Below are 13,326 nucleotides of genomic sequence, written 5' to 3' on the forward strand. Positions count from 1 at the left end.
TAAAGTAGAAGTGTATGGTTAGGAAATTGGAGGAGCATATAGTAAGGGTAATACAAAAATCATGAGGGTCTTCAATTTAACCTTGGGTAAACGTGAAGCATTCCACTTTGGTAGGATAATTGAAGAGCACTTTTTAAATTGTGAGAGAATAAAAAGTGCGAGTGGACAAAAAGGACCTTGATCTCCTTGTGCACAAACATAGAAACATAGAAATTAGGTGCAGGAGTAGGCCATTCGGCCCTTCGAGCCTGCACCGCCATTCAATATGATCATCGCTGATCATCCAACTCAGTATCCCGTACCTGCCTTCTCTCCATACCCCCTGATCCCTTTAGCCACAAGGGCCACATCTAACTCCCTCTTAAATATAGCCAATGAACTGGCCTCAACTACCCTCTGTGGCAGAGAGTTCCAGAGATTCACCACTCTCTCCTGTGTGAAAAAAGTTCTTCTCATCTCGGTTTTAAAGGATTTCCCCCTTATCCTTAAGCTGTGACCCCTTGTCCTGGACTTCCACAACATCGGGAACAATCTTCCTGCATCTAGCCTGTCCAACCCCTTAAGAATTTTGTAAGTTTCTATAAGATCCCCTCTCAATCTCCTAAATTCTAGAGAGTATAAACCAAGTCTATCCAGTCTTTCTTCATAAGACAGTCCTGACATCCCAGGAATCAGTCTGGTGAACCGTCTCTGCACTCCCTCTATGGCAATAATGTCCTTCCTCAGATTTGGAGACCAAAAACTGCACGCAATACTCCAGGTGTGGTCTCACCAAGACCCTGTACAACTGCAGTAGAACCTCCCTGCTCCTATACTCAAATCCTCTTGCTATGAAAGCCAACATACCATTCGCTTTCTTTATTGCCTGCTGCACCTGCATGCCTACCTTCAATGACTGGTGTACCATGACACCCAGGTCTCGCTGCATCTCCCCCTTTCCTAATCGGCCACCATTTAGATAATAGTCTGCTTTCCCATTTTTGCCACCAAATGGATAACCTCACATTTATCCACATTATACTGCATCTGCCAAACATTTGCCCACTCACCCAGCCTATCCAAGTCACCTTGCAGTCTCCTAGCATCCTCCTCACACCTAACACTGCCCCCCAGCTTAGTGTCATCCGCAAACTTGGAGATATTGCCTTCAATTCCCTCATCCAGATCATTAATATATGGCTGGGGTCCCAGTACTGAGCCTTACGGTACCCCACTAGTCACTGCCTGCCATTGTGAAAAGGACCCGTTTATTCCTACTCTTTGCTTCCTGTTTGCCAGCCAGTTCTCTATCCACATCAATACTGAACCCCCAATGCCGTGTGCTTTAAGTTTGTGTACTAATCTCTTTTGTGGGACCTTGTCGAAAGCCTTCTGGAATTCCAGATACACCACATCCACTGGTTCTCCCCTATCCACGCTACTAGTTACATCCTCGAAAAATTCTATAAGATTCGTCAGACATGATTTACCTTTCGTAAATCCATGCTGACTTTGTCCAATGATTTCCCCACTTTCCAAAGGTGCTGCTATCCCATCTTTAATAACTGACTCTAGCAGTTTCCCCACTACCGATGTTAGACTAACTGGTCTGTAATTCCCCGTTTTCTCTCTCCCTCCCTTCTTAAAAAGTGGGGTTACGTTTGCTACCCGCCAATCCTCTGGAACTACTCCAGAATCTAGAGTTTTGAAAGATTATTACTAATGCATCCACTATTTCTGGAGCTACTTCTGACAAATGACTGAAAGTTAATGCAGTGCTATAGCAAGCTATCAGAAAGGCAAGAGTCAAGAGTGTTTTATAGTCATATGTACCAGCTAGAACAATGAAATTCTTATTTGCAACAGCAATAATAGTCTATTGTAGTTCAGAGCTTATTTGAGGTTGTAGTGTTTAATAGCCTAATGACTGTAGGGAAGAAGCTGTTCCTGAACCTGGGCGTTACAATCGTAGAACGCATTGAGCTCGTTAGGGAGTTTTGCTTCACTGTCGCTTGAGCTGCCTCCTGGTTTTGTCTTATAGGAAGTGATGGCATTCAAACCCAGCCACAGTTGCCGAACATCCACCTCACCCTCCAACTTTGAGTGGAAGTCCCTTTTGATGGCCTTGTCAAGGTCGTATCTGGACTTCTTATAGACCTCACCAGACCTGAATGCCCGGGATCTGGTCAGAAGAATGCGGATCTCCGGTTCATCCAAGGCTTCTGGTTAGGAAACACTCTGAAGGTTTTTGAAGGAACGCAGTCCTCCACACATTTCCTTGTGAAGTCTGTAACGACTGTGGTGTATTCATTCAGGTCCGTTGCCGAGTTCTTGACTCCAAGCAGTCCAGTAGTTGTTCAACAGCAATTGCTGAAGATTAACAAACATTGCAACTTAAGTACAACAGTAAACACAACCAACTGAAAATGCACATGGCCCTGGTTAGACAGTACCATGACCAGCTCTGGCCTCCATGACCCAAGACAAGATAAACTTGCAGAAGAGGTAATGCAACAAAGTTCACAACATGATTGGCAAATTATGGAGGGTAGGAATTGCCCTATGAAGGAAGTTTAAGGATTATACAAATATAGTCTGCGCTCAAATTTTAGAATGAGAGGTGATCTCATTAAAAATTACAAATTATAAAAAGGTTTTAAAAGGGTGGATGTGGGGTAATGATTGAGGTGGCATGTCTAGGACCAGGGACCACAGTCTCAAAATAAGGGATCAGCCATTCAGGACAGCAATGATATATTTTGGCTTTAGGGAGTATGTATCTTAGGAATTCTCTACCCAAGACAGATGTGGAGAATCAGCTGTTGAGGACATTCAAGTCGTGGATCAGTAGGATTTGGGGGACATGAAGAGAATCAAATTATATGAATTAGTGCAAAGAAGCATTGATGTACAAGATAAAACAATAACTTAAATGGTCACAGACAGAAAATAAGTCTGGAATAAATTTAGATTGGGAGTCCACAACTAGGATGCTACAGTAATTGGTACTCATGCTTCTTTTGTATTGGAATATATTATAATATTGGAACCATACCGACACATAATGATGAGGAATTTGACCAAAATGAGCGCCAATGCTTGCTGTTCATCTTCCAGCCCATCTGATAGTTTCTGCATACACTGCAATTGCTGATGTCTCAGGACCTGCAGAATATTATCAGGTAGCAAAGATAACCCTGGTGGGACTTCGTCCAATCTAAAAGGGAAGGAAAAAAAAATTGGTTCAAGTGACAAGGAATCATTGGTGATAAAAATTCTTAAAAGGAATACAACTTCATAGTTTGGAAAAATCAATCTTACAAATCTAATAGATTTACTGCTTTCCCCTTTTGCTGATTAAGTTGCCTGGATATTAAAATGCCAGTTTATTCTTCAAAATTAGGAAAACTAAGAAATTAATGCAAGTTGCATATAATGCAATGTATTATGGAACATAATTTGCATTATGCCAAAACAGTATTAACCCAGTTATAATCAGGAACTGCACAACTGCTTAATAGTTACTTTGGAAACTGACGTGTAGAAAAAAGGCTGTCCTGAGAAAAAGAATAAGGAAAAAATCTGTTTCCACATAACCTCCCCACAGGAATCAGATATCACCGTTTCCCTAGAACATGTCATTGCCATTGAATTGACAAGCAATTACTTCTATTAACAAGGATACTCTATTAAACAATGTGTCATATAGGCTTTTGTTTTTTTTAGCTTGCAGAAACAAAAAGGAAACATAGCAAGTAAAATTACATTTAGCTTTGAAATTCCTGCAGGGAAATTATGCCTTTGTTCATGCAAGCCTGAAACCTTCTAGCATCTACCCCCTTTCCCGCATTGGCTATTGTTTATATATTGTGTTTTCTTTAACTTGAGACCCATCATTTATTTATTTGCCTCTGTACTCCACAATTTGAGACATGTAATAGAAAAAAATCACGTGGTTAAAGTGCACATTGTCAGATTTTAATAAAGGCCATTTTTATACACTTTGAGTATGAGTTTTGAGGCATTTGTTTGAACTTGAGCAGATAAGATGTGTCTATACACTTCAGAATTCATTATGCTACTACCCTCAGCAGTTGTATCATCAATTAAGATAAGTGACCCAGTACCTTCAGCAGCCATACATGCCCAGGCCATAACACCCCCACCACCGTGTTTCACAGATGAGGTGGTATGCTTTGGATCTTGGGAAGTTCCTTATCTCCCCCATACTTTGCTCTTGCCATCACTCTGATATGTTAATCTTCGTCTCATCTGTCCACAAGACCTTTTTCCAGAACTGTGGTTGCTCTTTTAAGTACTTCTTGGCAAACTGTATCCTGGCCATCCTATTTTTGCAGTGTAGCCTCTGTATTTCTGTTCATGAAATCTTCTGCGGACAGTGGTCATTGACAAATCCACACCTGACTCCTGAAGAGTTTCTGATCTGTTGGCCAGGTGTTTGGTGATTTTGCTTTATTATCGAGAGAATTCTTCTGTCATCAGCTGTGGAGGTCTTCCTTGGCTTGCAGGTCCCTTTGCGATTAGTAAGCTCACCAGCGCTCTCTTTCTTCTTAATGATGTTCCAAACAGTTGATTTTGGTATGCCTAAGGTTTGGCTGATCTCTAACAGTTTTATTCTTGTGTTTCAGTCTCATAATGACATTTGACTTTCATTGGCACAACTTTGGTCCTCATGTTGATAAAGAGCAATAAAAGTTTCCAAAAGTGATGGAAAGACTGGTGAAAAGACTAAGTGCAGTGAGCTCTCATACCTGCATTAAGGAGGCATTTAAATACACCTGAACGATTACAAACGCCTGTAAAGCCATGTGTCCCAAACATTATGGCGCCCTGAAATAGGGCGCCACAACAAACACAGCTGTAGTTTCTACATGGTGAAACCAAAATGTATAAAAATACCCTTTAATAAAATCTGACAATGTGCAATGTAACCACATGTGATTTTTTTTCTATTACAAATCTCAAATTGTGGAGTACAGAGGCTAATAAATAAATTACGGATCTTTGTCCCAAAATTTATGGAGGACACTGTACATATGCCTCCTCCTCTAACTATTCCTTTTCCCCTCGTGCTTGCGTTAGTAAGTTCCAGATCTGTGGCACTCATTGATAATTCTGCTTTCCAAGTTTGTTGTCATCATCAATTGGCCCATTCTTAGTCACGTGTGTAACCAAAAATATGAAAAATTGGGGAATACATCTCTTCTAATTCTGAAAGCATTACAGGTATATTGTTTTGTACTGTATATATGATTCATATTTTTTCAGTTTATGAAGTGAAATATTTATGTTATGCTGACAATGTTTGTTTTGGGTCAGATGTTAAATATGACTGGTCACGTGTGTGACCTCACACGGAAGCATTTTTTCATAACTCAGTTTTATCTTACAAACTTGTGAATTTTAAAAAGCTAGAATGTTCATACCTTTGCAGATATGCATTATAGTCTGTAGGTAGGAAAATAGCAATTAATAAGATTAATCTCTTACAATACATTTTTTAATGTACAGGTGCACAACCTTTTATCCGAAAGCCTTGGGACCAGACACTTGTCGGATTTCGGACATTTTCGGATTTCAGAATGGAAGATTTTTAGCGTAGATTAGGTAGGTAGCGCGGGCGGCTTGAAAAGTCTGGAGCAGCTGCCTCCTCCCCGGAGACCAGGAGAATCATTGCATAAATGTTAGTCAGTTAGTTTGGAGGGATTTTATGTGGTGGTGGTGGTGTAGGGGTGAAGGGGGAAACTTTAATTCTTAGTCCCCTACCTACCTGGTCGGCGACTCCCAACCTCGCGGAGCTGGGGGCTCCGTCCGGCCGCGGGCGGCGCCGGTTGTAGCTCCGACCCCGGCAACTCTACCCCTGGCTGCGAGGCGTTCCAAATCCAGCACGGCCCGTGGCCGGACGTCCCAGCTCCGAGAATGTCGGGAGTCGGCAGCGTCGCAGCGCTGGGATACCTGCGGGGAGCGAGCAATGCCTTACCGGGTCGCCGTGCGGCAAGCTCCGGAGCGCTGTGGCCGCCTTCTTCCAACATTCGCGGAGCGTCGCTGGATTTGGAGCCGCGGAGCTGGGGGCTCCGTCCGGCCGCGGGCGGCGCTGGTTGGAGCTCCGACCCCGGCAACTCTACCCCTGGCTGCGCGGCTCCAAATCCAGCGACGCTCCGCGATGTTGTGTGTCGGCGGCCACAGCGCTCCGGAGCTTGCCGCACGGCGACCCGGTAAGGCATTGCCCGCACCCCGCTGGTATCCCAGCGCTGCGACGCCACCGACTCCCGACATTCGCGTAGCTGGGGCGTCCGGCCGCGGGCCGCGCTGGATTCGGAGCGCCTCGCAGCCAGGGGTCGAGGTGCCGGGGGCGGAGCCACAACCGGCGCCGCCCGCGGCCCAACCGGCCACAGCGCTGTGGAGCTTACTGCACAGCGACCCGGTAAGGCATTGACCGCTCCCCGCCTCTCCGACCAGGTAGGGGACTAAGAATTAAAGTTTACCCCTTCACCCCCCTTCACATAAAAGACCTCCAAACTAACTGACTAACATTTAAGCAATGATTTACAGATGTTTAAGCGTCTCCCGGTCTCCAGGGAGGAGGCAGCCGCTACAGTAGTACAGACCTGGGTTGACCGTGGGTCGTTTTGGGTCAGGTTTGGCGCCAAACGCGAGCTTTGGTGCGCAGACGACATCTGGAAAAAATGGCCGGTTTTCGGAGCTTTTCGGTTTCTGGAACTCCGGATAAAAGGTTGTGCACCTGTATTACTTTATGTGATGCCATTTGGTAAAGTATGTGATATTTTGGTTCACTTTCGAAAGACTGGCCCAATTGCTGTGCTCAGTTGCGCTTTTAAGATGGCAGTCAACATTATATTATCAGCAGCCAATATTTCAGACCGCTATGAGTCTTACTTGTTGTAATCCTTTAAACTGTATTTATGCTCAATCTGACTGAATTATAATTGCTCCTAGCAAATTCCACCAGCAGAACTTCATTGTTTGAATTTGCACAAAAAGCATTCCTTCGCCTGCAGGGCTCAATACATATCAATTCAAAATGTGTCTTCATTGTCTTCAAAAAATGCATCATAAGGATTCTGCAGTCTCTATATCTGTTAAACCATTTCTGTCCTGGTTAGTGTTAGCGTGTCTGAATCCCCCCGCGTTCTTGCTATTTTATCTCCACTTCTCAGATGCACCTACATTTTTGCACTTTATTTTCCTGATTCTATTATAGTATAATTTGGTAGTATGGTTGCCCTCTATCTATATGTCAGTTCAACTCGCGGGCTCTTCGTGCCTGAAACCCGGAATGCGGAACTGCCATTTACGCCTTTCCTTAGATCAAATTTCAGTTGCAGCTCGAGTATCATACCTTTGCATTTCTAGCTGGACCCTCTATTCATCACCTTTCTTAGAGACGCGAGTCTCTAAGAGACAATAAGTATACATTATTGAGAATTGCCAAATTTTGTAGCCATACAACTCCCAAAGGTTCTACCTTTGGGAGTTGTATTATCAGTCCTATAATATAGAATTATTTTCCAAAACCCCCACTGCCGCTACATTCTCATTTCACATTTTAAACAGCCCTTAAAATCCACCTCTGTGGCCAAACTTTCAACCAGCTGGCATAATACTTGCTTATGTGGCTCAATGTGTTGGATAAAACTACGAGGCAATTTAGAAGTTAAAGGAAGTGCTATATATAGCAATCTGCAATAACTTGGCTTGCTATGGACATTGACGGTGTCCGACTAACAGATTTGCCAAACTACTGATGCAACTGTATAAGTTGATGGTGAGACTGCATTTGGAAAGCTAGTTCCGGGTGGCCAGCTTTTGAAAGGATGTCATTAAGTTGGAAAGGATGCACAAGAGATTCACCTGGGCCTGCAGGCTTGAGATAAAGGGAAATAATAGATAAGCTGAGACTTTTTTCTTTAAAACATTGGAACCTGAGAGATGACCTGATTGAGGCATACAAGATCACAGAAAATGGAATATAGAACAATACAGCACAAGAACAGGACAATTGCAATCATGTATTGTCTTTCTGCTGACTGGTTAGCACGCAACAAAAGCTTTTCACTGTGCCTCAGAACACGTGACAATAAACTAAACTGATACTAAACTGAACTGTCAAGCCACTGGGATTTTCAAATATAGACACAAGGTACTCCAGATACAGATTTTATTTTCAAATTAGCAATATTGAAAATATTGGCAAGCAACCATTTTAACGCAACACGTCTGGAGAAATACGAGAAATTTCCTCAAACCAAATATGATACATACGATAGACACAAAATGCTGGAGTTACTCAGCAGGTCAGGCAGCATCTTTGGAGAAAATGGATAGGTGACGTTTTGGGTCGGGAACCTTCTAAAGAAGGGTCGTGACCCGAAACATTACCTATCCATTTTATCCAGAGGTGCTACCTGACCAATGGAGTTATTCCAGCATTTTATGTCTACTTTGGAATAAACTAGCACCTGTAGTTCCTTTTATTACAAAGATTATACACACTATCAGACTAGTTGGGCCCATCTAGTCTGATCCACCATTTGAACATGGCTGATCTACTTTTCCATCTCAACACCGTTCTCCTCCCTTCTCCCCATAATCTCGATGCCCTTACTAATCAAGAACCTATAAAGCCCCACTTTAAAAATATGCAATGACGTGGCCTCCACCTTGGCCATTACTTCAATGTGGGTGGTCCAGGACAAACAGCTAGTGATATTTATTCCCAAGTATTTGAAGCTTTTGTCAATCGCTACCAGTATCAGTGAATACCAGGGTGTGTGTACTGCTTTGCTTCCGAAGTCAATCACAATTTCCTGTGTCATGCTGACATTAAAGGAGAGGGTGTTGTCATGGCACCGGATTACGTGATTCTCAATCTCCTTCCTGTACTTTGCCTTGTCACTATTTGATATCTGGCCTACTACAATGTCATCTGCAAACTAGTAAATTGAGTTGGATTGGTATTTGGCTGCACGCCAATGTGAATAAGGAGTATAGTAGGGGTCTGAGAATGCATTCTTGCAGGGAACCCCCTATCCTCACTGATTGTGACCTGTCGATCAAGAAGTTGAGGATCCAGATGCAGAGTGGAGTGCTAACTCCAAGTTCTACGTGTTTGTAGATGAGCTTGATTGGGATAATGGTATTCAAAGCAGAGCTGTAGTCTATGAATAGGAGACTGACATACTTCTTATCCAGGTGTTCCAGGAATGAGTAGGGCCCGGGAGATGATATAAACCGTGGACTTGTTGTGATGGTCGGCAAACTGTATTGGATCAAAGCTGCTTGGTAGACTGGATTTAATGTGTGCAGTAACCAGCCTCTCAAAGCACTTCATGACAGTGGATGTCAAGGCCACTGGGTGGTAGTCTTTAAGGCATAAGATCTTGCCTTTCTTTGGCACCAGGATGAAAGTGATATTCTTAACGCAGGTGGGTACATCAGAACAGAATAGGGAGAGATTAAAGACGTCCATGGACACTCCCGCTAGTCGGTCCACACAGTTCCTAAGGACCCGCCCAGAGACTCCATCCAGGCTAGCTGCTTTCTGCGGGTTCACCCTCCGAAAGGCAAATCCAACCTCTGAAAGAGTGAACCTGGGAAAAGGCACACTCCAGTTTAACAGTACAGATGTCATCACCCTGTTGGTGTTTTGCTCAAAGCGAGCATAGAATGCAATTATTTCATCAGGGAGGGCCGCACTATCTGCAGCAATGCTGCCCGACTTCACTGTGCCGCCATTTATAGTCTCATAAGATCATGTGATAGGAGCAGAAGTAGGCCATTTGGCCCATCAAGTCTGCTCCGCCATTCAGTCATGGCTGATTCCTCCTAAACCCATTCTCCTGCTTTCTCCCCATAACTGACACCCGTACTAATATTGAATCTATCAATCTCTGCCTTAAAAATAAGCACTGACTTGGCCTCCACAGCATTGTATGGCAAAGAATTCCACAGTTTCATCACCCTCTGACTAAAGAAATACCTCCTCATCTCCTTCCTAAAAGAACGTCCTTTAATTCTGAGGCTATGACCTTTAGTCCAAATGCTTCCACTAGTGGAAACACCCTCTCCACATCCACTCTATCCAAACCTTTCACTATTCTGTATGTTTCAATGAGGTCCCCCCCCCCCCCCCCCTCATTCTTCTGAACTCTAGTGAGTACAGGCCCAGTGCCGTCAAGCGCTCATCATATGTTAACCTATTCATTTCAGGGATCATTCTTGTAAACCTTCTCTGGACCCTCTCCAGAGCCACCACATCCTTCCTTAGATATGGTGCCCAAAATTGCTCACAATACGCCAAATGCGGCCTGACCAGCGCCTTATAGAGCCTCCACATTACATCTGTTTCTGTATACAAGCCCTCTTGAAATAAATGTAGCATTGCGTTTGCCTTTTTTTACTACCAATTCGACTTGCAAATTAACTTTTTGGGAATCCTGCACCAGCACTCCCAAGTCCCTGTGCGCCCCTGATTTCAGGATTCTCTCCCCATTTAGAAAATAGTCTACACCTTTATTCCTACCACCAAAATGCATGACTCCACACTTTGCTGCACTATATTCCATCTGCCACTTCACTGCCCACTCTCCCACCCTGTCTAAGTCTTTTTGCGGAGTCTCTGCTTTCTCTACACTACCTGCCCCTCCACCCATTTTCGTATCATCCGCAAACTTGGCCACAAAGCCTTCAATCCCATCACCCAAATCATTAACATACAATGTGAAGGGCAGTGGCCCCAGCATCGAGCCCTGAGGAACTCCGCTAATCACTGGCAAAAAAAGTCCCCTTTATTGCCAAAATGTCTGACGAAAGAAATTCCTCATCTTCATTCTAAAGGTACATTTATTTTCCGAGGTTGTGCCCACTGGTCTTAGACTGGAAACATCCTCTCCACTTCTATTCTTATCTAGGCCTTATGTATTCAGTCGGGTTCAATTGGATCCTCCCTCATCCTTCCAAACTCCAGCAAGTACAGGCCGAGAGTCATTAAACATTGCTCATATGTTAACCCAATCATCCCCGGGATCATTTTTGTAAAACTCCTCTGGACCCTCTCCAATATTAGTGCATCCGTCCTCAGATACGGGGCCCAAATCTGCTCACAGTATTTTAAATGTGGCCTAACCAGCTCCTTATAAAGCTTCAGCATTACAAACTTGCTTTCATATTCTAGTTCTCTTGAAATGAATGCCAGCATTGCGTTTACCTTCGTTACCACCAACTCAATCTGCAAATTAATCTTTTGGGAATCCTGCACCCACACACTGAAGTCCCTTTTCACCTTTGATTTCTGAACCCTATTCCCATTTAGAAAGTAGTCTACGCTTTTATTCCATTCAGCAAAGTGCATGACCGAACGCTACATTCCATTTGCAACTTTTGTCCATTCTCCCAACCTGTCAAAGTCCTTCTGCAAACTCCATGCTTCTCAACCACCTGCCCCTCTACCTATCAACATATCATCCACAAACCGGGCCCCAAAGCCATCAATTCCATCATCCATATTATTAACATAAAACATGAAAAGTAGCACACCCAACACTGACCCCTGCGGAAAACACTAGCCACCAGCAGCCAACCATAAAAGGCCCCCTTTAATCCCACTCTTTGCCTTCTGCCAGTCAGTTATTCTTCCATCCATGCTAGTACCTTGCCTCTAATACCACGGGCTCCTATCCTTTTTAGCAGCATCACATGCAGCACTTTGTCAATGATCTTCTGAAATCATTAATATTGTTTAATATTGTTTATTGTTTAATATTGTTTATCTACCCACTCTCTTTTGACTATCCTGCTTGATAGTTCCTCAAAGAATTCCAACCGATTTGTCATGCAAGATTGCCCCTTAACAAACCCATGCTGACATTTCGAGAAACAGCACAGAAACAGGGTCTTCGGCCCACCAAGTCCACGCCGATCAGCGATCCCTCACATTAACACTAGGGACAATTTTACAATCATACGAAACCAATGTACATCTTTGGAGTGTGGGTGGAAACCGAAGATGGAGAAAATCCATGCATGTCTTAGGGAGAATGAACAAACTCTGTACAGACAGCACCTGTAATCATGATCGAACCCAGGTCTCTGGCGCTATAAGGCAGTAGCTCTACTGCTACGCCACCATACTACCCGTAGCCCGTTCTCAGCATTATAGTGCATCAGTTCCATAGAAAAAGTTCAATGTCTGCAATGGGGTAGAGGTGCATCAGACAGTATCCGAGCTTATGGTAGGACTGTTTAAAATCATGATAAGAGGGGAACAAGCTGATCTTGAGTCTGGTTGTACACATGGTTAAGCTTCTATTACTTACAACATTCTTGGGGGGTTGGACAGGCTGGATGCAGGAGGATTGTTTCCGATGTTGGGGAAGTCCAGGACAGGGGGTCGCAGCTTAAGGATAAGGGGGAAATCCTTTAAAACCGAGATGAGGAGAACTTTTTTCACACAGAGAGTGGTGGGTCTCTGGAACTCTCTGCCACAGCGGGTAGTTGAGGCCAGTTCATTGGCTATATTTAAGAGGGAGTTAGATGTGGCCCTTATGGCCAAGGGGATCAGAGGGTATGGAGAAAAGGCAGGTACGGGATACTGAGTTGGATGATCAGCCATGATCATATTAAATGGCGGTGCAGGCTCGAAGGGCCGAATGGCCTACTCCTGCACCTAATTTCTATGTTTCTATGTTTCTATTCCTTCTGCTGGACAGGAGCAGGGAGGAGGATGATCGGGGTGGAACAAGTCTTTGATTATGTTGGCTGCTTTTCTGAGGCAGCGTGAAGTGTAGATGGAATCAATGGACTAGGCTACATCTACAACACACTGCAATTTCTTGCGATCTTGGGCAGAACCGTTACCAAATCAAGCTGTGGCGAGAACATGGGACTCACCGCAAGTTGTTGAGGTTGAGGGAAAACTAGATAATTGCACCAAGGAAAAATAAAAGAAAATGTTGATCATGAGTGTTTAAAAAAAAAAAACAAGATGCACAGATACAACGTTAAGGTGTTGTATAGATACAACGTTAACGTTTTATACTTAGGTTGACTGCAACCACCCAACAAAGCAGAAAATCACAAGGATGTTGCTGCATAACCTCAGAAGAGAACTTCATCAATACATTGCAATGAAAAATACTCATTGGGGAAAAATAACAAAAGAGCTCTAGAGAAGCAGTGACAGGATCCATTTTTCTTAAATAACATGTTTGAAAGATTGGTTTCAGATGGACCCAGATCATCTTACACACAAATCATTGAAAAGTAACTTTAGATACAGACAACAATTAAGAAAGCAAATGACATGTA

At 43.6% G+C, this 13,326-nt stretch overlaps 1 protein-coding gene across 6 annotated transcripts in view; it reads right to left on the bottom strand.

Annotated features, from left to right (window-relative positions):
- The window catches only part of nbeal1 (neurobeachin-like 1), a 237,135-nt gene that overhangs the window by 172,562 nt on the left and 51,247 nt on the right, over nucleotides 1–13,326 (bottom strand). For all 6 annotated transcript variants that reach the window (XM_055638377.1, XM_055638374.1, XM_055638378.1 and 3 more), the window contains exon 3: nucleotides 3,035–3,196. In XM_055638377.1, the coding sequence (XP_055494352.1) occupies nucleotides 3,035–3,196 (162 nt within the window). The remainder of the gene's footprint in view (nucleotides 1–3,034; nucleotides 3,197–13,326) is intronic.

This window comes from Leucoraja erinacea, chromosome 7 (assembly GCF_028641065.1).
Source record: "Leucoraja erinacea ecotype New England chromosome 7, Leri_hhj_1, whole genome shotgun sequence".
Classification (NCBI taxonomy): Eukaryota; Metazoa; Chordata; class Chondrichthyes; order Rajiformes; family Rajidae; genus Leucoraja; species Leucoraja erinaceus.